The following is a 24,011-nucleotide window of genomic DNA, read 5'->3' on the forward strand; positions in this document are numbered from 1 at the left end:
TAAATTTGCATGTGCCGTTGGAATAAATAAGCTACTTAAACTTGGGAATGTAATCTGTATATAAAACCACAGTAACTCCTTGCAATTAAATGATCTGAAGCCTGTAAATTCATATAACCTCAGGGGCTTTCATAGAATACAAACATTTTTCTCATCCAACTCTATTTTCATGATCATCCCATCTGTAAATTTACTTGTCTTTTTATTAAATGCTCCTGCAAATAAATGTATTCATATCCAGTTCGATAAATGAAGACGACTGTTCAAAAAGCATTGAATGCTTCGATCTAAATATATACGCTAACCAAGTGCTGTGATTGTTTTTTTCCTGTGTGGTGTAAATTAGTCTGCTCAATATGTGGCTTATCGGCTAAAACACTCAGTAACTCATTGAGGGCCCCTCTGTGGTATTCAGACACGAATGAACCCTGCTAGGGTGTGGGTTAGGGGGCAAAGAGCGGGAGAGTAAAGCAAAGCAGCCGAGAGCTGTGCTATTAGCAGACTTCCTGCTCCATTGTATCCGCACAGGAAGCGCTGGCTAGCACTGATACCGATCCTGCTAATGCCTCTGCACTCTGTGCAAAAACACTGCCGTCACCGTCCGCTGAGCGAGGCCAAGTGCCACAAAATATCTGAAGATGATTGGCTCAAGAGCCAACGTTTCCGAATCAAAACGTGCTACATTGATAGAAGCAAAACAAGAGGAAAAGGAGGAAAATAGGAAGTCTCTTACAGGTTTTCATCCGCTGCATCTGTAATGGTTAATAAACACATGCATTGTGAGGCAGCACTTGAAAAAGGCACTTCCATGAAATTACTACTCAAGGAAATGAATCGCCTCAAACAAACAAACAAACAAACAAACAAACAAACAAACAAACAAAAAAAGCCATGCCATTTCCTTTTGGCAAGGTGCTGCTTTTAAGGCGAATGGTTCTTATTATCAAAATGTCATCCAGGTAGCAAGTTTTACTGCCAAACAATAGAAGTTCTTTTTTGCAAACTGTATGTGGGTTTGGCAACAGGGTGACAAGGTAGTGACTAATAAACCGCTGTGGCGTCAGCACGAAAGTAGGTGATGAATCAAACCGAGAGTGCTACTGCTGGCTTTGGTAAGCAGCTCTGGAGGAAACAGAGAGACAGAAACTTTCATGCTTTGTGTCTTTGTAGATTTTCCATGTCCCTGTAATGACAGGAAATACATCTGTAACCTTTACGTGGGCAGCTTAGTGCAGTAGGACAGTCGGTGAGGTACTTTACAGGGCTTGAGTGACTGATTTGAGTAGTTATTGCTGTGTCTGTTAATGATGGTAGAGTTTAAAGAAGATTGAATAATGACTAACGTTTTAATAATAAATGAGTGCTAGGCAGAGCTGGAATTTTAATCATTAAATACATGCTAGGCTGTAATGATGCCACAGCAGGTAGTGTTCCCACCTCATAGCTCCAGGGTCCCTGGTTTGATCCTGAGTTAATTAATATCTGTGCAGGGTTTTATATGTTCTCGCCATGTCCGCATGAGTTTTCTTACAGTTCTCTGGGTTCCACAAACCTTCCAAAAACATGCCAATTGGTGACTCTCAATTGCCCCAGGTGTGAATGAGTCTGTGAATGTGTGTGCCCTGCACTGGACTGACATCCCATCCGGAGCGTATTCCCATCATGCTCAGTGTTTCTGGGATAGGCTCCGGATCCACCGTAACCCTGACTAGGATAAAGCGATTACTGAAGAATAGCATGGGAGGCACTGATCAGGGATCAGCTCTAGAGCTGTTCCCACAAAAAAAAAGGGGGGGGGGGGTATTGTTTCTTGAGTATCAGGCTGTATTTTCAGCTGCAGCAGACAGAGTAAAACTACAAACTATAAAACTCAAGTAAGTTTTATTTGTATAGACCATTTAACAACGACCATTGTCACAAAGCAGCTTTACAGAAATATATACCTTCCGGATATAAATTTATAAGTTTATTAAACTCTAGTGACCTCTAACTTGCTAGCCTACAAGCGTCTATATTGCTGCTGTCTTTTCGAAATTGACCCCATGAATGGACAGAGTCATGTTTGTGGTGGTCAAGGTGGTAGAAGCGTTATTTTGGAGTGTGTGTGTGCCTGTGTTGTACTGGTATAAAGAAGCAGTGTAAGAGTGACACACAAGCTTGTGTCAGGATTGGTGAGGTGGGGCTTTAGACGTGGGTTTGCTTGCAGTCTGTGTGTTGGTTATCGGCAGACTAGGCTACAGTGTAGACTCTTGCCCTTGGGGTGTTGTCCCAGCCTGGCCACAGGAGACCTCCTTTAAGTCCTGTGGACATTAAGTGAGGCTAACTGTCACGCAACCTCAGGCTGCTGAAGTATTGATGGATAGCCTGAAAGTTCTCAGAACCAACAAGGTATTAGCCTATCAAGTGAGGACCAAAGACTTTCCCAGGATCCTATGTGTTTTGCTGGTGTTGCGGTAGTAACAAGTGTTTTTCCTGGTTATTGCGACTATCCTTGCTGATTACATTTCCAGGCCCTGAAATAAATAGGCCATACACAGGAATAGTAGTAGACCTGTTGCTTTGCCGTCCCATTTTCTCCTGAAAGACAGGTTAGCTTTACTTGAGCAAAACCACAGCTGCACTCCAGCCAAGCCTATTTTTACCATACAAGTTGACAGTAGCAGAAACAGTATTTGACTGATCTAACATCGACCACAAAAACACATCACGCTGCAAACGTCACTAGACAGACACCAGTCAGGCTACACATGCCTTCATTGCATTAGCATGGTTTGTCCTGAACAGGTTATTTGTGCTTTTGAGTAATTACATTTCATACACTGCTCGTCCCAAACACAGACCAAAGGCCAGACACATGCATTAAAGCTCATTATGATCTAAGAAGGCAAATGTTGTTACTTTCATAGGTTATAACAAGAGTTAGGAATGACAGACAGAACTGGAAGCCCTCTCTGTCAGTGTCCTAAGGGAATGCATGCACATGTTTCATACCGAGAGTCACCAGTGACACACATCTGTTCTAGCCTCTCCTCTGGCTCCCGATTTAGTTATGCAACAGGAAAAGAGACCAGCAAATGACAGAATTCAGTTACCTTTGGGAAAGTTACATCGACTCAAGAAAATCCTTTAAAAAATTACGATAAGGCTTCAAAGGATATTTTTTCAAGTTGAAGCTTGAAATATAACTTCGCATTCAGGTATTAGGGCTCAAACCAAGAAGGGGCTAAGCTTTAAATTTTACAACACAGGTCAACGTTTAGAGAAGACTGGTTGATTGAAAGCCCTCACTAAACGTAAGTTGACTGTAATCCCTCATGGCTTTCAGTCAACCGAAAAGGATCAATCATGAAAATTCCACAACTGTTCCATTAACATTCCAGCTGAGGCCTGTGGCAGAGAGGGAAAAATACGTGGGAAGGAAGGACAAAAGGTCCAGGCAAGAGAGGAAGTAGAACAGGAAGATCCCATTCCACTGGCGTCAGAGTCATAGCTCCACCCCATAATGCTGACATCACTGCTGCATACCCGAATGCTTTGTTAAAGGGTTGACTTCCTGTTAGTAGTTGGACTGATTTGAATTTACAGGACTGTAACAAAAGAGGGAGTCATAATATGATAATAATTATCTAATTGTGTGCTGCCCTGATCAAATCCAGTAGATAAACAATATACGATGCCAATTATCTATGATATTCTGATAACTGAGCCCTACAATACATGTGTCACACTTTTCTGAAGGTAATTGGAAGTAGTAGTAGGAATACATGAAGTAGCCGGCTAAAAATAAGTAGTAGTTGGCTTTGGAATTTGCAGCAGCAAAGCTGCCACGGTGTGCCAAAGACGTGCTAATGCTAGGGAGGTTTGGGGGCATGCCCCCCCTGAAAATTTTTAAATTTACATGCCTTCTGGTGCATTCTCAGCTAATAAATTACTAACCATTTCCCTATACAAGTCAAAAAATTCCTTCCTGCACCATACATGGTGTGTTTGGCGGCGTCGATCTCCGTTTCGTAACCCTTGGCCCCTTGCCTATATTACATAGCTAGGGTTACAGTGGGGGGGCTGGTCCTCTGGTAACCGCGAGAGTTTGACTTCCCACTCGCATCTGTATTGCAGCGTGCCTTGCCAGAAGGCACCATTTTTATGATGGTCTTTGGTATGACCTGACTGTGAGTAGAACTCGCAATCTCCCGATCAAGAGGCGGACACTAGGCCACTTGCCGGTATTTCCCTAAACAATACTTGCGAAATATGTATGAAATTTCCCTCCAGCTGTGTGTATGCTTGGCTTTCTCAGTTACCCTCTGTAGTACGCTGCCTGGCTCTGTAACATAACTACATACCGTACTGTACACTACGGCATGGTCACGTGGTCCGGCTCAGCCAATCAGAGTGCAAGAATCAATCAACGGATATGACATCACTTCCAGTCATGACCCAAATCGAAGACAATTTCATGGTGAAATAATTGGATTTGCAGCAAATTATGGGCAGTGGAGACAATATAAATCGCTTGAACACTGAAAGACAAGGGTATTTTTGTTTTGTTTTTTGGAATCGAGTAACCGTCTGGGAAGGTGGAGAAAACTACTGGTTGCTGGTGCTTGTGGACATTTCTGACTGACCAACTCCATTGTTATTTACAGCAGCAAGCAGCTAACTGGACATCAAAAATATGTTGTATTTATTAACTGTTACATTTTTTCTCATGTTCCTTGTTAAATGATTTGAATATAATATCAGCAAATGAGGGGCGGCACGGTGGTGTAGTGGTTAGCGCTGTCGCCTCACAGCAAGAAGGTCCGGGTTCGAGCCCCGTGGCCGGCGAGGGCCTTTCTGTGTGGAGTTTGCATGTTCTCCCCGTGTCCGTGTGGGTTTCCTCCGGGTGCTCCGGTTTCCCCCACAGTCCAAAGACATGCAGGTTAGGTTAACTGGTGACTCTAAATTGACCGTAGGTGTGAATGTGAGTGTGAATGGTTGTCTGTGTCTATGTGTCGGCCCTGTGATGACCTGGCGACTTGTCCAGGGTGTACCCCGCCTTTCGCCCGTAGTCAGCTGGGATAGGCTCCAGCTTGCCTGCAACCCTGTAGAACAGGATAAAGCGGCTAGAGATAATGAGATGAGAGATCAGCAAATGAGAATATTGAAAATAATATACTAAATATAAGCAAAATCCTTAGAACCTTCTACAACAGCAGTAGTGCATGACAAACCACAGGTTTACATGAATGCATAGTATGTTATTATTTCAATAGCAGCAGCTCGTTCACAGTGAAGGATGCTCCATATATTCAAAGTCTAATAAACAATAACAAGAGACAAAAATGTACTCTAATTAAAACATCAACATTAGTTAACATTCAAGGATGCACTTATATAAGTTAGGAATAAAGCTGTCTCTTTGAGCATTTGGCCAGAGGATAATCTAAGGACATAGGACTCTAAATAACAACACATAGTTTCTGAATAACAAGCTGCATTTTTGTCGTATCAAGTTCAAGAGAGAGAATAGCCATTTATAGCTGCTATAATGCAAGTAATACTAGGAACTAACTTGTTTTGCAGATGTTCAACAACATTAAATGTTACTACAAATGGATAAAGCATGATATAGTGAATAAAAAAATGCAAGGATAGGCAAATTATTGCAATGTAAGTGGAATTAACCTTTTTACTTCTGCTTATCTATCATTCACCTAGTTATAAAACAGTCACAAATTTAGCTTTCCTGGAGTTTTTAACAGCAATAGATTCTGATTAACTCAGTAAATGTGATTCGGCGTCCTTGCTTAAGATTGTGCCGTTCTAAATGAGGTGGATTTGATGTGTCTACCCATGGCTTATGGGAAAAGTGTGGGCCATGATATATGACACAAATTTATGAATCACTATTTGTATTACTCAGTTTTTCTCGAGAGTAGGAATAATACTGGAATATTCTATTCATGAAATAGATGACCAAGAAGCCTTAAGGAAGCTGCCATGTTCAGTCCGGATGGTTTTATTCCTCCAGCAATGATGTTTAGCCTGGAATCTTGGTGTTAAATTGCTAAAAGCTGTTTTTATCATTTCAGGATGATTGTAAATATGGTCAAAATCACTAGTGTTATTTATGTGGTTCAGCAGACACCAGACAAAAGCAACAGTTCATTAACACATACCTCAAAATACTCAAAAATTCCAAAAAAATATGAGAGTAAGCCAAACAAAAAAGTATTCCGAAAGGTCTGACCTTTAAAAAGAATTGTTTGAACATGTACGGGGAAAAAAAAAATCAATCAGCCTGAACCTCAAAGATGCCGCAAATGGGCAGCAAATCTATTTAGCGCAGTTAATATACAGACACGCTAGAGCTTTGGGTTTTAAGAAATATTTACCACTTCAAACACTTCAGCATCATACAGTACTATTGTTTTCTGAACTTCAAAAAAAGACTTACTAGGATACATGTTTTCAGAGCAAGTGATGAAACTGAACAATAATTACAGTTTGTACTCTGAAAGCAAATTAGTATATCCAAGTGCATGCGCAGTAGGATTAGTATAGCAGTGAACGTTGGTAAACGTCTCTCTACACACACACACACACACACACACACACATACACACACACACACACACACACACACACACACACACACACACACAGTTAAAGATTCACAGTGCACTTTTGTTTCACAGTAGTCATTATGGAAGTAAGATGCCAGTAATAACATGTGGAATTGAAAGAAGACTTCATGGGAATCCCAGGCATGAAAACACAGATGGCATGGGCAGCGCAAAAAAACAAAACAAAAAAACAAACAAATAAAAACAACTCAAAATCCTGCCTATTTGGTTTCCTCTACACGCTCTGCTCCAGTAGGCTGGCGTACCAACACATCAATGATTCATTGAGACAAAAACGAGTGCACATGTGGGCACACGATTAATCTGCCCTTGGCCTCTCCTCAGGAATTTACCATCCCAAAAACACCCCCTATACCCCCAGCCCACCCACCCCCCCTACACACACACACACACACACACACACAGACACCCCCACAACACCCCCACAAAAGGTTGAAAAGGTTCCTAACAGATTCTCTTAAAAGCACTTTTAACGGCTTGGACCACCATTTATGCCATTAAAGCTAGGATAAAAAGCATTAGAAAGCAAGAGAGGAAAAATACTTATTAGTAATAATATCATAAATAAGATTACTACTTGTACAGTTATTAGGTTGTTTTTTTTTTTAATATGTGCTCTGTTGAATTGTCATAACTGTATTTTTCCATGCAGTACTATGACTGCTAATCATTCCTATAAAGCAGTGAGGAACTGAAGAAGAAACAGAATAAAGAAAGAGGATGCCAGAGTAGACAGAAACCTAAACAGATGCCAAAGGAATTCCCACATTGTGTGTATGTGAGATAAGGCCAGAGAAGCAGCACATCAGTTTACCATGGACAGCAGAGCTCTTTTCACTCCTAACACAAAACCAGCAAGATGTGAAAGCACGGTTTCTTTTGTGACATTGGCATGTGTGGTGTGCGCATGTGTGATCATCTGTGTATACATACACGTTACACGTCATGCAGGGAAATGTCCTGAGTTCATGATTATTTATGCATGTGTTTCAGAGTGAGTGTGAGCATGAAGCAAACAGGGCAGCGTGTGCACGAGTGTGGTGGGCCAGCCTGACAGGCACCACTCATAATCGCTTTAGGGCAAGAGTTGCACAACAATGTGGAGAGTCTAATGCCTGTGGTTTGAGCCCTTGGCGGCAAATGGGCTCATAAAAATGACTGCTAAAATCTCAAGCACCGACACTGGATTCAACACACACATTATCTCATACGCTCACACGCATAGCATTAGGAAGGCATCCATAGCCATGCCTAGACGTAGGCTCTTAAGACAGTGTGACTTAGTATCTTGTCTTGAATAGTACCCAGCTACTCTCCTAGTGTGTGTGTGTGTGTGTGTGTGTGTGTGTGTGTGTCCCCACACTGTGTGGCCCTTTCAACGCTTCTCGAATACTTTTAGTATCCTTCAGCAAATAAAACCTCATCCTTCAGCATCACATGAAACAAATAGTTCAATCCTAGCCTCCACAGTTCCTCACTGTTTCTAGCTCCTGTCACAACTTAACAACTAAACGCCATGTTTACAAGTACAACTTTTCTGATACCTCAGAGCTCACTGTTGACATTCCTTGATCTGACAAAGCGCATGGATGTTCAAGTGATGCTAAATAGTGTATTTTAATAACACGGTGCCTTTCCTACTCATTTTTAAATGACCAACATACCTGAGAAAACTGTAAATCTTGCCCACCATTTCATTTCATTTGCACTGTAACTGGCTCATATACTCGATAGACAAATTGTTAGCCAAAGTATAGCTAGCTTACCGTCTGTGTCTATATTTCCCTCTTTCTTATGACTATAACAATATGAGTGGAAAGCATATCATCTGTTTGCCGTCCTATGTCAAAATATTGAAATCACAAGACTTTTTTTAAATGCACTATGAGCTAATAATCATAAGAAAAAAAAATCTGATTGTTCAGCATTCACTGTTGAGATTTCCTGATATGGCAAAACTCATTAAAGTTCAGTCTGAGGTTTATGCTAAGTGTAATTACAATTTAATTGTATTAATTGCCTTTTCTCAGTACATAACCAAAATATCTGAGGAAAATGTTGATACTGATGACTATTTTGTCTCATTTCCCCTGCCACAATACCCTCATACAGGGCTCATGTACTAGCTACCGTAGCTAAACTCATTATCTCTAGCCGCTTTATCCTTCTTCAGGGTCGCAGGCAAGCTGGAGCCTATCCCAGCTGACCACGGGCGAAAGGCGGGGTACACCCTGGACAAGTCGCCAGGTCATCACAGGGCTGACACATAGACACAGACAACCATTCACACTCACATTCACACCTACGGTCAATTTAGAGTCACCAGTTAACCTAACCTGCATGTCTTTGGACTGTGGGGGAAACCGGAGCACCCGGAGGAAACCCACGTGGACACGGGCAGAACATGCAAACTCCACACAGAAAGGCCCTCGCCGGCCACAGGGCTCGAACCCGGACCTTCTTGCTGTGAGGCGACAGCGCTAACCACTACACCACCGTGCCGCCCCGTAGCTAAACTGTTAGCTTCAAAACTACTTCAAAGCTAATCATTAGCTACAAAGCTACTCAGTGTCCATACTTCCCCAGCTGCCTAACAGCTTTTCTCAGGACTATAACCACTTGAAAAGAGATCGTATTGTGTTTTTGCCTTCCTAGGTCAAAATATTTAACCCAAAAGCTCTATTTAAATGCATGATTAGGAAAAGGCTCATGATGTGACTGGACTCGATTATTTTGTTCATTTAAACTTTGTATATCAGGTTTAGGAAACTAAAACTGGTAATGGGAAACATTCTATGTTAATTTCATTTATGATAAATGATTCAACAAAACTGCTTTAACATGAGAGCACATTACCGGTACATACAACTGAATGCAGAGGTTATACTGAGAAAAACAAACTGTGCATGTCGCCATAAGACTGACAAGAGCTTAGCTCTACAGCTACACTGAAACACAGCTTCTCCTTGCACGCGTCTCTCCTCCTGGTTCGTCAAAACAGCTCCGTGACTCACTCTGACTCACGCACCATGACTGCTTGCTTTTTAAATGGTCCAATATGTGTATTTGCGCCATCAGACACTTTTGTAAACGGAGCAGAAACAGAAACACGAGGCGGAGAAACTGGCCCGTGCTAGTGCCCTGGGACTACGTGTGGAGCTGAGGTTGGTTCCGTTTAAAAGCAATGTTTGTGACCCGTTTAGTGAGTTCTCTGCATGAGGCAATTGCACATTCCGGGGATGAAAATCTTTGCCATTAGATTTTGGGAGTTTCAGGAAGTCTTGCTTAAGTGTTTTCTTCGTCTGCTGGAGAGCTGGCCAGCTTAATATGAAATCATTTCCAATCCATGACCTAAAAGATTTCTGTCAGTGATCGAGACATAATGTCACTAGCTGACTCTCTCACACACTAATTCATCAGTAGACACAACCGTTTTGGGTGGATTGATGAATATTTGAGATTAAACTAGTAAAGTAGGAAAGTATAGCTGCTTTTAAATAATCTCACTTGTTAACATGCTGATGTAAGTTTTAACATTTAAGAGTAATATAGACTAGACTCAAATGTACCACCCCAAATTAGAAAAGGTTGAGATGGTATGGAAAATGCAAATTTAAAAAAATGAAAGCAGTGATTTCTAAATTTACTTTGACTTGTATTTCTTTGCAGACAATATGAACCCAATATATTTCATGTTTTGTTGGTCAACTTCATTTCATTTGTTAATATACATCCATTCCTGTGTTTCACTCCTGTAACACATTCCAAAAAAAAGCTGGGACGGGGGCAATTTAGGACTAGTAACAAGGTAAAACAATTAAATAATGATGTGATTTGAAACAGGTGATATCAACAGGTGACTGTAATCATGATTTGGTACAAAATCAGTATCCAGAAAAGGCCGAATCTTTGAGGAACAAAGACGGGCCAAGGATCTCCAGTTTGTCAACAAATCCATCAGAAAATTATTGAATTGTTTAAAAACAATGTTCCTCAAAGAAACAGATGAAGAGATTTGGATTTTTCACCCACTATGGTCCATAATATCATTACACTATTCAAGGACTCTGGATGAATTTTGGTGAATAAAGGGTAAGGGTGCAAGCCTAAGCCAAACACCCATGACCTCCACTCCCTCAGACAGCACTGCATCAAGAACTGTCATTCATCTCTGTCATTCAGTTGATATAACCACATGGGCTCAGGATTACTTTGGCAAACCTTTGTCAAGCGCAACAATACAGAGTTACATCCACAAATACCAGTTAAAACTTTACTATGGAAAAAGGAAGCCTTATGTTAACTTATGTAAGCACCCTTGACTGCTCTGGGCAAGGAGGCATCTGGGATGGACCATCACACAGCGGAAACGTGTATTGTGGTCAGAAGAATCAGTATTCCAGGTTTTTTTTGGTAAGAAATGAACGCCATGTGCTCCAGACCAAATATGAAAAGGAGCATCCAGAATGTTACCAGCAATAAATCCAAAAGCCAGGGTCTGTCATGGTATGGGGTTGTGTCAGTGCCCTTGGCAGTCCCTAAACAGCTTGTGAAAAAGTGTTGTGAGAAAGAACGGCAACATTAATAAGTGGTAAATGCTTTAACATCCCAACTTTTTTTGAAATGTGTTGCAAGAATCATTATATATATATATATATATATATACACACACACACACACAATGCTCAGCGTAAATGAGTACATCCCCTTTGAAAAGTAACATTTAACAATATCTCAATGAACACAAACAATTTCCAAAATGTTGACAAGACAAAGTTTAATATAACATCTGTTTAACTTATAACGTGAAAGTAAGGTTAATAATACAACTTAGATTACACATTTTTTCAGTTTTACTCAAATTAGGGTGGTGCAAAAATGAGTACACCCCACAACAAAAACTACTACATCTAGTACTTTGTATGGCCTCCATGATTTTTAATGAGCACCAAGTCTTCTAGGCATGGAATGAACACGTTGGCGACATTTTGCAACATCAATCTTTTTCCATTCTACAACAATGACCTCTTTTAGTGACTGGATGCTGGATGGAGAGTGATGCTCAACTTGTCTCTTCAGAATTCCCCAAAGAAAATAATTTCTTTACACCACAAAGGTGAAGGCTACAAGAAGATCAGCAAAGCTTTACTTATCAGTCAGAATACTGTAGAAAAAGTGGTACAAAAATTTAAGAAAGATGGAACTGCAACCATCTCACAGAGACATCTAGGTCGTCCACGGAAGTTAACACCTTGACAGGAGCGTCTTCTGATGAGAAGGGTTGAAGAAAATCGGCATGCAAGTTCACTGCAGTTATCTAAAAAAGTAGAAAGCCAAACTGGGGTGACTATTTCCTGTAACACAATACGGCATACACTGCAGAGAAATGGCATGCATGGATGCCATCCACGAAAGAAGCCTCTCCTAAAGCCCAGGCACAAAAAAGCACACCTAGAGTTTGCCAGAGCCCATGCTGACAAAGATGAAGACTACTGGGACTCTATACTCTGGAGTGATGAGACCGAGATAAATGCTTTTGGAACTGATAGCTTCAAAACTGTATGGTGTCGCAAAGGTGAGGAATACAAAGAAAAATGCCTGGTGCCTACAGTGAAACATGGTGGTGGCAGTGTCCTTATGTGGGGCTGCATGAGTGCTGCTGGTGTTGGGGAGCTGCATTTCATTGATGGCATCACGAATTCACAGATGTATTGCTCTATACTGAAAGAGAAGATGCTACCATCACTCCGTGCCCTTGGTCATCGTGCACTTTTCCAACATGACTAAACACACATCTAAGGCCACTGTTGGATTGCTGAAGAAGAACAGGGTGAAAGTGATTCAGTGGCCAAATATGTCTCCTGATCTGAACCCAATCGAACACCTCTGGGGAATTCTGAAGAGAGAAGTTGAGCATCACTCTCCATCCAGCATCCAGTCACTAAAAGAGGTCATTGTTGAAGAATGGAAAAAGATTGATGTTGCAAAATGTTGCCAACTTGTTCATTCCATCCCTAGAAGACTTGGTGCTCTCATTAAAAATCATGGAGGCCATACAAAGTACTAGATGTAGTAGTTTTTGTTGTGGGGTGTACTCATTTTTGCACCACCCTAATTTGAGTAAAACTGAAAACATGTGTAATCTGTTATATTATTAACCTTACTTTCACGTTATAAGTTAAACAGATGTTATATTAAACTTTGTCTTGTCAACATTTTGGAAATTGTTTGTGTTCATTGAGATATTGTTTAAAATGTTACTTTTCAAAGGGGGTGGACTCATTTACGCTGAGCACTGTATATCTCATCTCATCTCATCTCATTATCTCTAGCCGCTTTATCCTTCTACAGGGTCGCAGGCAAGCTGGAGCCTATCCCAGCTGACTACGGGTGAAAGGCGGGGTACACCCTGGACAAGTCGCCAGGTCATCACAGGGCTGGCACATAGACACAGACAACCATTCACACCTACGGTCAATTTAGAGTCACCAGTTAACCTAACCTGCATGTCTTTGGACTGTGGGGGAAACCGGAGCACCCGGAGGAAACCCACGCGGACACGGGGAGAACATGCAAACTCCACACAGAAAGGCCCTCGCCGGCCATGGGGCTCAAACCCGGACCTTCTTGCTGTGAGGCGACAGCGCTAACCACTACACCACCATGCCGCCCTACACACACACAGTGCTCAGCGTAAATGAGTACACCCCCTTTGAAAAGTAACATTTTAAACAATATCGGGGTTGTATATATAAATAAAACACTTAATTACAGCTAGGGGTATATATATATATATATATATATATATATATATATATATATATATATATATATATATATATACACACACACACACACACACACACACACACACAACCCCGATTCCAAAAAAGTTGGGACAAAGTACAAATTGTAAATAAAAACAGAATGCAATGATGTGGAAGTTTCAAAATTCCATATTTTATTCAGAATACAACATAGATGACATATCAAATGTTTAAACTGAGAAAATGTATCATTTAAAGAGAAAAATTAGGTGATTTTAAATTTCATGACAACAACAAATCTCAAAAAAGTTGGGACAACGCCATGTTTACCACTGTGAGACATCCCCTTTTCTCTTTACAACAGTCTGTAAACGTCTGGGGACTGAGGAGACAAGTTGCTCAAGTTTAGGGATAGGAATGTTAACCCATTCTTGTCTAATGTAGGATTCTAGTTGCTCAACTGTCTTAGGTCTTTTTTGTCGTATCTTCCGTTTTATGATGCGCCAAATGTTTTCTATGGGTGAAAGATCTGGACTGCAGGCTGGCCAGTTCAGTACCCGGACCCTTCTTCTACGCAGCCATGATGCTGTAATTGATGCAGTATGTGGTTTGGCATTGTCATGTTGGAAAATGCAAGGTCTTCCCTGAAAGAGACGTCGTCTGGATGGGAGCATATGTTGCTCTAGAACCTGGATATACCTTTCAGCATCGATGGTGTCTTTCCAGATGTGTAAGCTGCCCATGCCACACGCACTAATGCAACCCCATACCATCAGAGATGCAGGCTTCTGAACTGAGCGCTGATAACTTGGGTTGTCCTTCTCCTCTTTAGTCCGAATGACACGGCGTCCCTGATTTCCATAAAGAACTTCAAATTTTGATTCGTCTGACCACAGAACAGTTTTCCACTTTGCCACAGTCCATTTTAAATGAGCCTTGGCCCAGAGAAGACGTCTGCGCTTCTGGATCATGTTTAGATACGGCTTCTTCTTTGAACTATACTGTTTTAGCTGGCAACGGCGGATGGCACGGTGAATTGTGTTCACAAATACTGTTCTCTGGAAATATTCCTGAGCCCATTTTGTGATTTCCAATCCAAAAGCATGCCTGTATGTGATGCAGTGCCATCTAAGGGCCCGAAGATCACGGGCACCCAGTATGGTTTTCCGGCCTTGACCCTTACGCACAGAGATTCTTCCAGATTCTCTGAATCTTTTGATGATATTATGCACTGTAGATGATGATATGTTCAAACTCTTTGCAATTTTACACTGTCGAACTCCTTTCTGATATTGCTCCACTATTTGTCGGCGCAGAATTAGGGGGATTGGTGATCCTCTTCCCATCTTTATTTCTGAGAGCCGCTGCCACTCCAAGATGCTCTTTTTATACCCAGTCATGTTAATGACCTATTGCCAGTTAACCAAATGAGTTACTAAAACTCTTTAACCTAAAGAGTTAAAGTAGCTTTAACTTTTCCAGCCTCTTATTGCCCCTGTCCCAACTTTTTTGAGATGTGTTGCTGTCATGAAATTTCAAATGAGCCAGTATTTGGCATGAAATTTCAAAATGTCTCACTTTCGACATTTGATATGTTGTCTATGTTCTATTGTGAATACAATGTCAGTTTTTGAGATTTGTAAATTATTGCATTCCGTTTTTATTTACAATTTGTACTTTGTCCCAACTTTTTTGGAATCGGTCATGAGTTAAAACATGAAATAATGAGCTGTTGTATTGTTTTGAGTGCAATACAAGCCAAAGATTATTTACAAATCATTGTTTTCAGTTTTAATTTCAATTTCAACATACCGTCCTAACTTTTTGTGATTTCGGGTTGGAGTACGAGTCACAAAATTGGATCAGAATTTAAGATAAAACTACTCTTGAATCAGACCGCTGCCCGCTGAAGCTTAATAGCATATGAGCAGATGATAAATTAATGATTCCCCCTCCTGCTCCACCCCCATTTTACACCACTCAAATATTAGCACTGGTGACATAGTGAACATACTGTCTGACCACACACAAACGCACACATGCACGCACGCACTACTAAACTAAATCATGAGGTTGTGATGTACTGTCCCTGGACTTTGGCCAGCAGTATGCTGAAATAGCAGTGCGCTGTGTTGTGGCTTGAGCAGGATCGAGGCCTCTCTTACACCACCCTGACAGCACACACAAATAGGCATAGGAGGGTACATGGGGCGAGGTGCCAATGCTCCTCTGATATCATGCCCCAAAATACTTCACTACCACACCCCCTAGCTGTAATTTTTACGTACCATGCGTTTTAAGCTCCGCCGCATTTGCTTGCTTCCTAATGGAACCCTTCCACACTCAGATCACAATGTCATGCGTCTGCAAATACATGTCCTCACCTGATTGGCTAAAGGGATAAACATGGGATCTTGTTTGATAAACAAATGCAGATTGAGAGTCAGTGACCTCCAAATTGAATCACACCAAATGTACAGTCCCAGCTTCTCAGAAAAACTGACGCAGCAGACACAGCGGCATTTGGACAATTTAAAATTGCGCGGTGCTGAGAAGAGAGTCATTGTCACTCATAAATTCTTTTATTTGTTTATTTATTTTTTGGATAAATAGTGGACTAGTTTTGGCCCGTCGGCAGCAGCTTGGAAAGGTGCTGACAGTTTGTCCGTTCCTTTACTACTACGATTCTTGGCGAGCTTCAGCATTCGCTGAGTAATAAATACAGCTCATTTTTCCTTTTCCCTTCATTCTGTTTGTCAGTGGTATGTTTAGTCTGGAAAAGAAGCACAAAGACATTCCCTTTTTCATTTTCTTTCTTGCTCTCACTCTTTGGGTTGTTGGCCGACCCATACACTGTGCTGAATTTCCTTGCATCTAGTCTGAAAATCTGTCTGCATATTCACTAATTGGCACGCATAAATAGTATCCATATAATCAAATTTATGTTATTCACTGTTTGTTCTGGGCAAAAAAAAAAAAAAAAAAACACTGAATGAATACTTAACCATCTCATAATACATCATGTAGTTACATTCATGTATGTATTCACATTTCCACACAAATTCACATTTAGCAGACACTTTTATCCAGAGTGACGTACGACGTACCCAGAGCAGCCTGGGGCCTTGCTCAAGGGCACTTCAGCCATTCCTGCTGGTCCAGGGAATCAAACTGGAGACCTTTTGATCCAAAAGCTGCTTCTCTAACCATTAGGCCATGGCTTCCCTCTCACATTCCAAACCAGTGATTCATTAACTCAAAAGAAATAATAACATGGAATATCTTCGAAATGAACATATGGACATGATAGGAAGGCACATGAAAGCTAAAAAACATCAGGGATGTGATTAGCATGTCTGTGTTGCTGTTGCACGTCATTTGTATGTCATAATCCAGTTTAGAAACTTGGGTCAGGTTTGTCGCATGCGTCACTAAAAGGCCTCATCTTTCCAAATGCTTCACTCACTAACAAGTGACACCATGTTCTGCCCCAAGTCTCTTAGATTCCTGTTAAACGTTTCATTATGCAACATTTAAAAGGATCACCTTATCTGAACCCATTGAGCCTTGCATTGACACTGTCAGCCCTAGGGGGCTAGAGAAAGAAGCACTCTGCTCTAGGCGTCTCTTCCTACTGACATCTACCCGAATTTATGCCAAGTCATGTTTGGAGCGTCCCGTGCTGGTGCTAGCGGAATAGCGGCCGTTGCCAAGATATAAGAAAGGAAGAAGTGGGTGGAAGAGGAGAAGGTCAGGCATTCTGGAAAAGACAACCTTCCAGTCATGGTGCAGGACTCAATTATGTCGTCCCAATGGGAGCTTCATATCTGAGGCACAGATTTTCTACTCTGATGTCATCCAGTTTCCCAAACTCACCAATATTCTTAGGACGTATAATCACAGACAACATCCATGACTTAGGCCAATAACCAGGGAGAAAGTCTCATCTCATCTCATCTCATTATCTCTAGCCGCTTTATCCTGTTCTACAGGGTCGCAGGCAAGTTGGAGCCTATCCCAGCTGACTACGGGCGAAAGGCGGGGTACACCCTGGACAAGTCGCCAGGTCATCACAGGGCTGACACATAGACACAGACAACCATTCACACTCACATTCACACCTACGGTCAATTTAGAGTCACCAGTTAACCTAACCTGCATGTCTTTGGACTGTGGGGGAAACCGGAGCACCCGGAGGAAACCCACGCAGACACGGGGAGAACATGCAAACTCCACACAGAAAGGCCCTCGCCGGCCACGGGGCTCGAACCCGGACCTTCTTGCTGTGAGGCGACAGCGCTAACCACTACACCACATCTTCTTCTTCTTCTTCTTCCAGGGTCAGCGCTTTGTACCAGTCAGAAGTAAGGCTGTAACCTGAAGAAAGACTTCAGGACAGAGGGCTTTGCAGTTTCTCAATATGCGAAAAGTGGCCTTTTTTGTCTTGTTGACTTGTTTCATGGATGTTCCACAACATAAAACGCATCAATAAACTAATAAAAAGTATTATTATGATATCATACTTCATCACTGATTTTACAGCACACCCCACAGTGTTTTATTCCTTACCCATCATTATCATTATACAACTCCAGCTATCCAAAAGCTCTGTGAAGTGATTGTCGTAAGAAATTATTTCAATTCAACAGGACGTCCTTCATTTGAATGCTGGACCCAAGCTTTAGTTTGTTTTCAGAGAGGTTCAGGTGAATGGTGGAGATTTTGGAGAATGCGGGAAGGACGGGAAAAAATCGATTCTTGGCTTGTAAGCCAACACTGATGATTGGTGGCCATGTGCTGCATCAAATATTTGCTCTAGCCGAGTGACGTCTGTGTTGTATAGAAGTAACAGGAAGAACAGCCACAGGGTCATCTGTGCATAGAGCAAAGAAATCTGGCTAGGTGTGTTTGTATAGAAACACAGTGCTGTATGCAGTCACCTGTAATCTACTGAACACACTGCTGCTAAATGTTCGACACAAACTGACAAACTAAAGAGGCACTGCTCACGTTTAATTGAATCTTTTGCCTACTTTTATAGAAATTTGCATGAAAGGTGTACTCTGAGTCTCATCATCAACCTTGGGATAGCACTTCATGTGCTTATTCTGTTTAAAAAAAGCCTGAATGATAGTCGGCTCTCTTAATGCACTAAGAGGCTGAGAAAGGCTTCAGCAGCAAAATACATGATGAGTCACGCCTCACTGCACAAAAATGGCTCGCTGAACATCTTCCATTTACAATCAGTGCCATTCACTTGGTTATTAAGTTCCAAAAATTGCTGGAAATTTGAGGCTATTAGAGATCATTTTGAGTCTGTTAGAGGCTGCATCTGTATCTGTACCTAAAGACCAGGAGCAAGGTGTTTTCCGTGTTAATTTAAGATGTGAATTATGTTAATGCTCATTCTCATTCTCATCTCATTATCTCTAGCCGCTTTATCCTTCTACAGGGTCGCAGGCAAGCTGGAGCCTATCCCAGCTGACTACGGGCGAAAGGCGGGGTACACCCTGGACAAGTCGCCAGGTCATCACAGGGCTGACACATAGACACAGACAACCATTCACACTCACATTCACACCTATGGTCAATTTAGAGTCATCAGTTAACCTAACCTGCATGTCTTTGGACTGTGGGGGAAACCGGAGCACCCGGAGGAAACCCACGCGGACACGGGGAGAACATGCAAACTCCGCACAGAAAGGCCCTCATCGGCCACGGGGCTCGAACCCAGACCTTCTTGCTGTGAGGTGACAGCGCTAACCACTACACCACCATGCCACCTTCGTATTAAATCTTTAATCATTTTAAGGTGTCCTCCCAAATTTAAAAGAAACCAGAATATTAATGGCTGGATAAATAAACAACCGTTGTTTCTGTTCTTCTATGAGAGCACCTCATCTCCACGTGTAGGTGAAAGTTGTTCTTGGTAAATGCCCTTTATGCAGAATGCGTCACTGGCTTGTGAGTGTGCCATGACTTTTTCAAATTCACTCGCAGCTGTTCTGTGTTGTTTCCCCCTTTTTGTTCTGGAGACTCTTTGAGCTTCAGGTGCATGGATGAGCTCATGTGATACAAGATGTATGGTTATTAGTTGGAGGAATAGTGTCATTCTGTTTAATGCAATGGTTACAAAAGCACAAACTTGTGCAGAATCAACTATTCTTGAATTGAGAGGAGAATTAAAATCAGGAATTAAATACGATTTATTTTTTTTTTGTGAGGCTGATAAATACCTCTTGCTGTACTCTCTATGTACAGTACAACCTTGTGTCTCATGCTACTAGACGAGATCACAGCCGTCATGGCCACAAGGGTTTCTCCCTGGGAGGTTTGACATTAAAGCAGTGTGAGTTACTTTGTAAAAAGGATCCATTTACACTCTGGATTTGAGTTCAACTGGACCTGTTTCAGAATTCCTCTCCACTTCACAAGCCAACAATTTAAGCCTAATGAATTAAGGAAAGTGCTCGAGTGCCTGTGGATGTGGCTAAGAATGTGCATCGGTCAATGCCTCTTCTTTTGCCATGAACACCACTCTCAATATCTCTATGCATCTTTTTCTTTATTTCTGAAAAGGATGCACACTTTTATCCGAAGAACAGATCAGGTTAAAAAAAAGTCTCTACCCTCCTACTCAACATCTTTTCTCCACTTCCACTTAACAACCTTAAAAGAAACTGTAAAGTTGCTTACAAGCTCAACAGGGCATTTAAGAATAAGCAGTGTCGTGATGCCTTGGTTTGTTTTTTCCCCCCCTCACACACTCTCACCTAGGCCAACCAGATTTACAATTTCAATCATATTCACACACACAGGACAATAAAAGCCTCGTGGTCATCTATGCAGGCACTGGGATTATGAGGAAAACTGTTAGACAACCTGAGCTGCGTCTAACATTTCGACACAATTGCCATATGCAAATGAACCCGAAGACTTACAACAAGAAAGAATAATATAAGTGCTATCTCTAAAAGTGTATATTATCAGAAAGAAAATGTAATCGCCACCAACCAACCTCAAATTTCACACACTGTATTCCTTCCACCCAGGAGTTATTCAATCAACGAGATTAAATGACATTTACAACCACATCACTGGAGCAGTAACAAACATCACGTATAGTGTTCCAACAAATTCCTTTTTGAAAACCAAATCAAAACACTGTCTGCATTATTATGCAGCGTGTGTCATAAGTAAGCAGTGTCTTTTCGTGAGCATTCTCTGAGTGACTCATACACACATTTAGGCAGGTCAGAGAGCACTAAGCTTGCAAAATCGCACTCACAAAAGCACAAAGCCTGAGGAATGCTGGGACAATGAACTCAAATCAGTGGGTGGAACCGAGATTTGCCTGCATGTGTAGTCTTTCATGCAAACATACCTGGCATGCATCGTGGGCGAATTGACGCATATGCCGTTGGTTATTAATAGCGTGTGGTGCGACGAGGTACTACACCTAACAACGTAACGTTGGCTCTCATCTCACAAGGTGGTTTCCATGGATTTCCACGGGAATGTTTTTTTGTTTCTCTGGTTGTCAGGTGGCTTCGGGCGTACGAGGAACATGACAAAGCATGAGGGTGTCTGTGCCATCTAAAGAAGCTGTAGTGTCGCAACTGACATCAGAACACGATGCCACCTGGGGTTAAACTAGGGTAGCCTTGAGGGCACGAAGCTCTCCTAATCTTGGTTTATGTGAACGGTAAATAGATTTGAACTTTGGCATTATGATTTGACAAAAATGCAAAACAAAGCATGGTCGTGAAAATAATAATAAAAGTGACTAAGAAGAAATATTGAAACCTTATAGTCTGGTCATTCTATTAGTCACTGAGGAAGGAAACATACAGATCAGATATATTTCGATGACATCAACATTGTTGATAGACAAATTATCAATGCTAACTGCACTTTTTTCATAGTTCTAGCGTGCATGAAAGAAGAGGAAACACCTCATACCCCACTGCCAGAGAGAGAGAGAGAGAGAGACTGAGAGAGACAGACAGACAGAGACAGAGAGAGACAGACAGAGAGAGAGAGACAGACAGAGACAGAGAGACAGAGAGAGAGAGACAGACAGACAGAGACTGAGAGAGAGAGAGAGAGACAGACAGAGAGAGACTGAGAGAGAGAGAGAGACAGACAGACAGACAGACAGAGACTGAGAGACAGACAGGCAGAGAGACTGAGAGAGAGAGACTGAGAGAGAGACAGAGAGAGAGAGACTGGGAGACAGAGAGAGACTGAGAGAGAGAGAGAGAGAGAGAGAGAGAGAGAGAGACTGAGAGACAGACAGAGAGAGAGACAGAGAGACAGACAGGCAGAGAGACTGAGAGAGAGAGACTGAGAGAGAGAGAGACAGACAGAGAGAGACTGAGAGAGAGAGACTGAGAGAGGCTGAGAGAGAGAGACTGAGAGAGAGAAAGAGCACTCAGTAACACAGCACAGCTGTAGACTATATGCATCCAGGGCCAGTAATCCTCCTTGTCAGCAGACACTCCATGCCTAACTTTACTCGGGACCTGTCATATGACTGGCAGTGGGACATTGGCAGGGCAGCAAGGGACCTGTTGTGTGCATGCACTTTAATTCCCCATGTGGTAGAAATTCAAAGCAGTGACTAAGAACTGGCGATCCAGTATTTAAAAACCTCATGGACAATGCAATAAGCTGCACGGCTTGGTTAGTGTTGCTGCTTTATTGCACGCGTGTAATGTAGCCTCGTCTGTGCGCGGCATAAATACCTTCCAGCCGGCGGAGCTGTTGCTGTCGCCCTTGTCCTTGAAGTAAGGCACGCTCTTCACCATCCAGTCGTAGATCTGCGAGAGTGTGAGGCGCTTCTCGGGAGAGCTCTCGATGGCCTTGGTGATCAGGTCAGCGTATGACATGTTGCCCCAGGCGTTGCGCCGAGCCGAGCCGCTCTTCCTCTGCGCTGCCGCCGCCGCCGCTGTGGTCGAGGAGGAAAGTAACGGCACCTGTTGCTGCTGCTGCTGCTGCTGCTGAGGAGGGAGAGAAGTGCCGGAGATCTGCGGCCGCTGCTGCTGCTGTCGGTGCCCGCAGTTTTCTTGGCACTGGAAATCTGGGCACAAGACAAGCGGCTTCTCGTCAGCATAGTCCTCGGATTCCTCCAGCAGGCTGAGGCTCGTGAGGAAGTCCGCATTGCCGCTCGGCTCGAGCTTGACAGACGGCGCCGGTGAGGAGGTGCTCGAGTCGGCGGGGTTGGTGAACTCGGGCCGGGGCAGTGGCCAAGTGCATGATCGGGGCCGCGACAGGGGCTCAAAGTCCGGGTCGATGTCGACCAGCTGCTGCTGTTGTTGCTGTTGGGCCGCTTCCGCCATGGTACCGACAAAACGCCCAACGTCACATAGAGTTGGCGGCGCGCGAGTGACTCACAAGAGCGCGGATTAAACAGGAAAAAGGGCAGCAGTGAAGAAGAAGAAACTTTGCTGAGAAGTAAACACTCCCGAGCCTACATGAGGAACGCGCTCAAACCGACACTGAAGCCGAGCTCGCGCGCGAAGAATCGGACACAGCCTGACATCGGAAGGCTTTATTTATCATGAAGTTGTGGTCAAAGTTTCAGCGATCCGGCCAAGCGAGGACTCCGTGCGTGTGTGTGTGTGCGTGCGTGCGTGCTCGCTCCTGTCACTATATGTGCGTGTGAGTGTGAAACTGAGAGCGAGCGCTGGTCTGGAAGCGGCGTTACTGGAACTCGTCTATCATTGGTCATCTGATACCGCCCACGCTTGAGTGACATCTGGCGGCAGCCAATCACAGAAGGGCTTTGAAAGCGAAACAGCTAAAAACAGCGCTTTTCTCCGCCCAGCCCGAGTAAACACATTTCATTAGAGTCTGAAGGGAAGCGCCTTCGAGTGCACGTGCATCCTTCAAGGGGCTTTAATAAACATTATGGAGTGATATCGTGTCGTGTGTGGATCTGTTAGTAAACATAAGTGCATGTCCTGGCTATGTGGAACAGGTCTAATATACTACATGGCTACAAACAGTCTATAGTCTATATCATAAACAGACCATAGTCTATATCATAAACAGAATATAGTCTATATCATAAACAGTCCATAGTCTATATCATAAACAAAATATAGTCTATATCAAAAAAGTCCATAGTCTATGTTATAAACAGAATATAGTCTATATCATAAACAGAATATAGTCTATATCATAAACAGAATATAGTCTATATTATAAACAGTCCATAGTCTATATCATAAACAGAATATAGTCTATATCATAAACAGTCCATAGTCTATATCATAAACATAATATAGTCTATATCATAAACAGTCCATAGTCTATATCATAAACAAAATATAGTCTATATCAAAAAAGTCCATAGTCTATGTCATAAACAGAATATAGTCTATATCATAAACAGTCCATAGCCTATATCATAAACAGAATATAGTCTATATCATAAACAGAATATAGCCTATTGTAAAGGTGTTGACACAGTGGGGAGACACAGACACAGCAGATGGGTTTAAAAGCCCAAACTCGGGAAAACTTTAATCCTCTCAAAACTTACTGCATGTCAGTTTTATATGAAAAGTCTAGATGCACCAACCGACATCGTCATAACACGACACAGTAA

General features: G+C 42.3%; 1 protein-coding gene across 1 annotated transcript in view; it reads right to left on the reverse strand.

Moving 5' to 3' along the window:
• foxo1a (forkhead box O1 a) overlaps positions 1–23,086 on the reverse strand; it is a 58,089-nt gene extending 35,003 nt beyond the window's left edge. Inside the window, exon 1 of the mRNA XM_060944172.1 lies at positions 22,144–23,086. Within this exon, the coding sequence (XP_060800155.1) occupies positions 22,144–22,737 (594 nt within the window). The 5' untranslated portion in view covers positions 22,738–23,086. The remainder of the gene's footprint in view (positions 1–22,143) is intronic.
• Positions 23,087–24,011: the final 925 nt, after the last annotated feature.

The sequence above is a fragment of the Neoarius graeffei genome, chromosome 17 (assembly GCF_027579695.1).
Source record: "Neoarius graeffei isolate fNeoGra1 chromosome 17, fNeoGra1.pri, whole genome shotgun sequence".
Classification (NCBI taxonomy): Eukaryota; Metazoa; Chordata; class Actinopteri; order Siluriformes; family Ariidae; genus Neoarius; species Neoarius graeffei.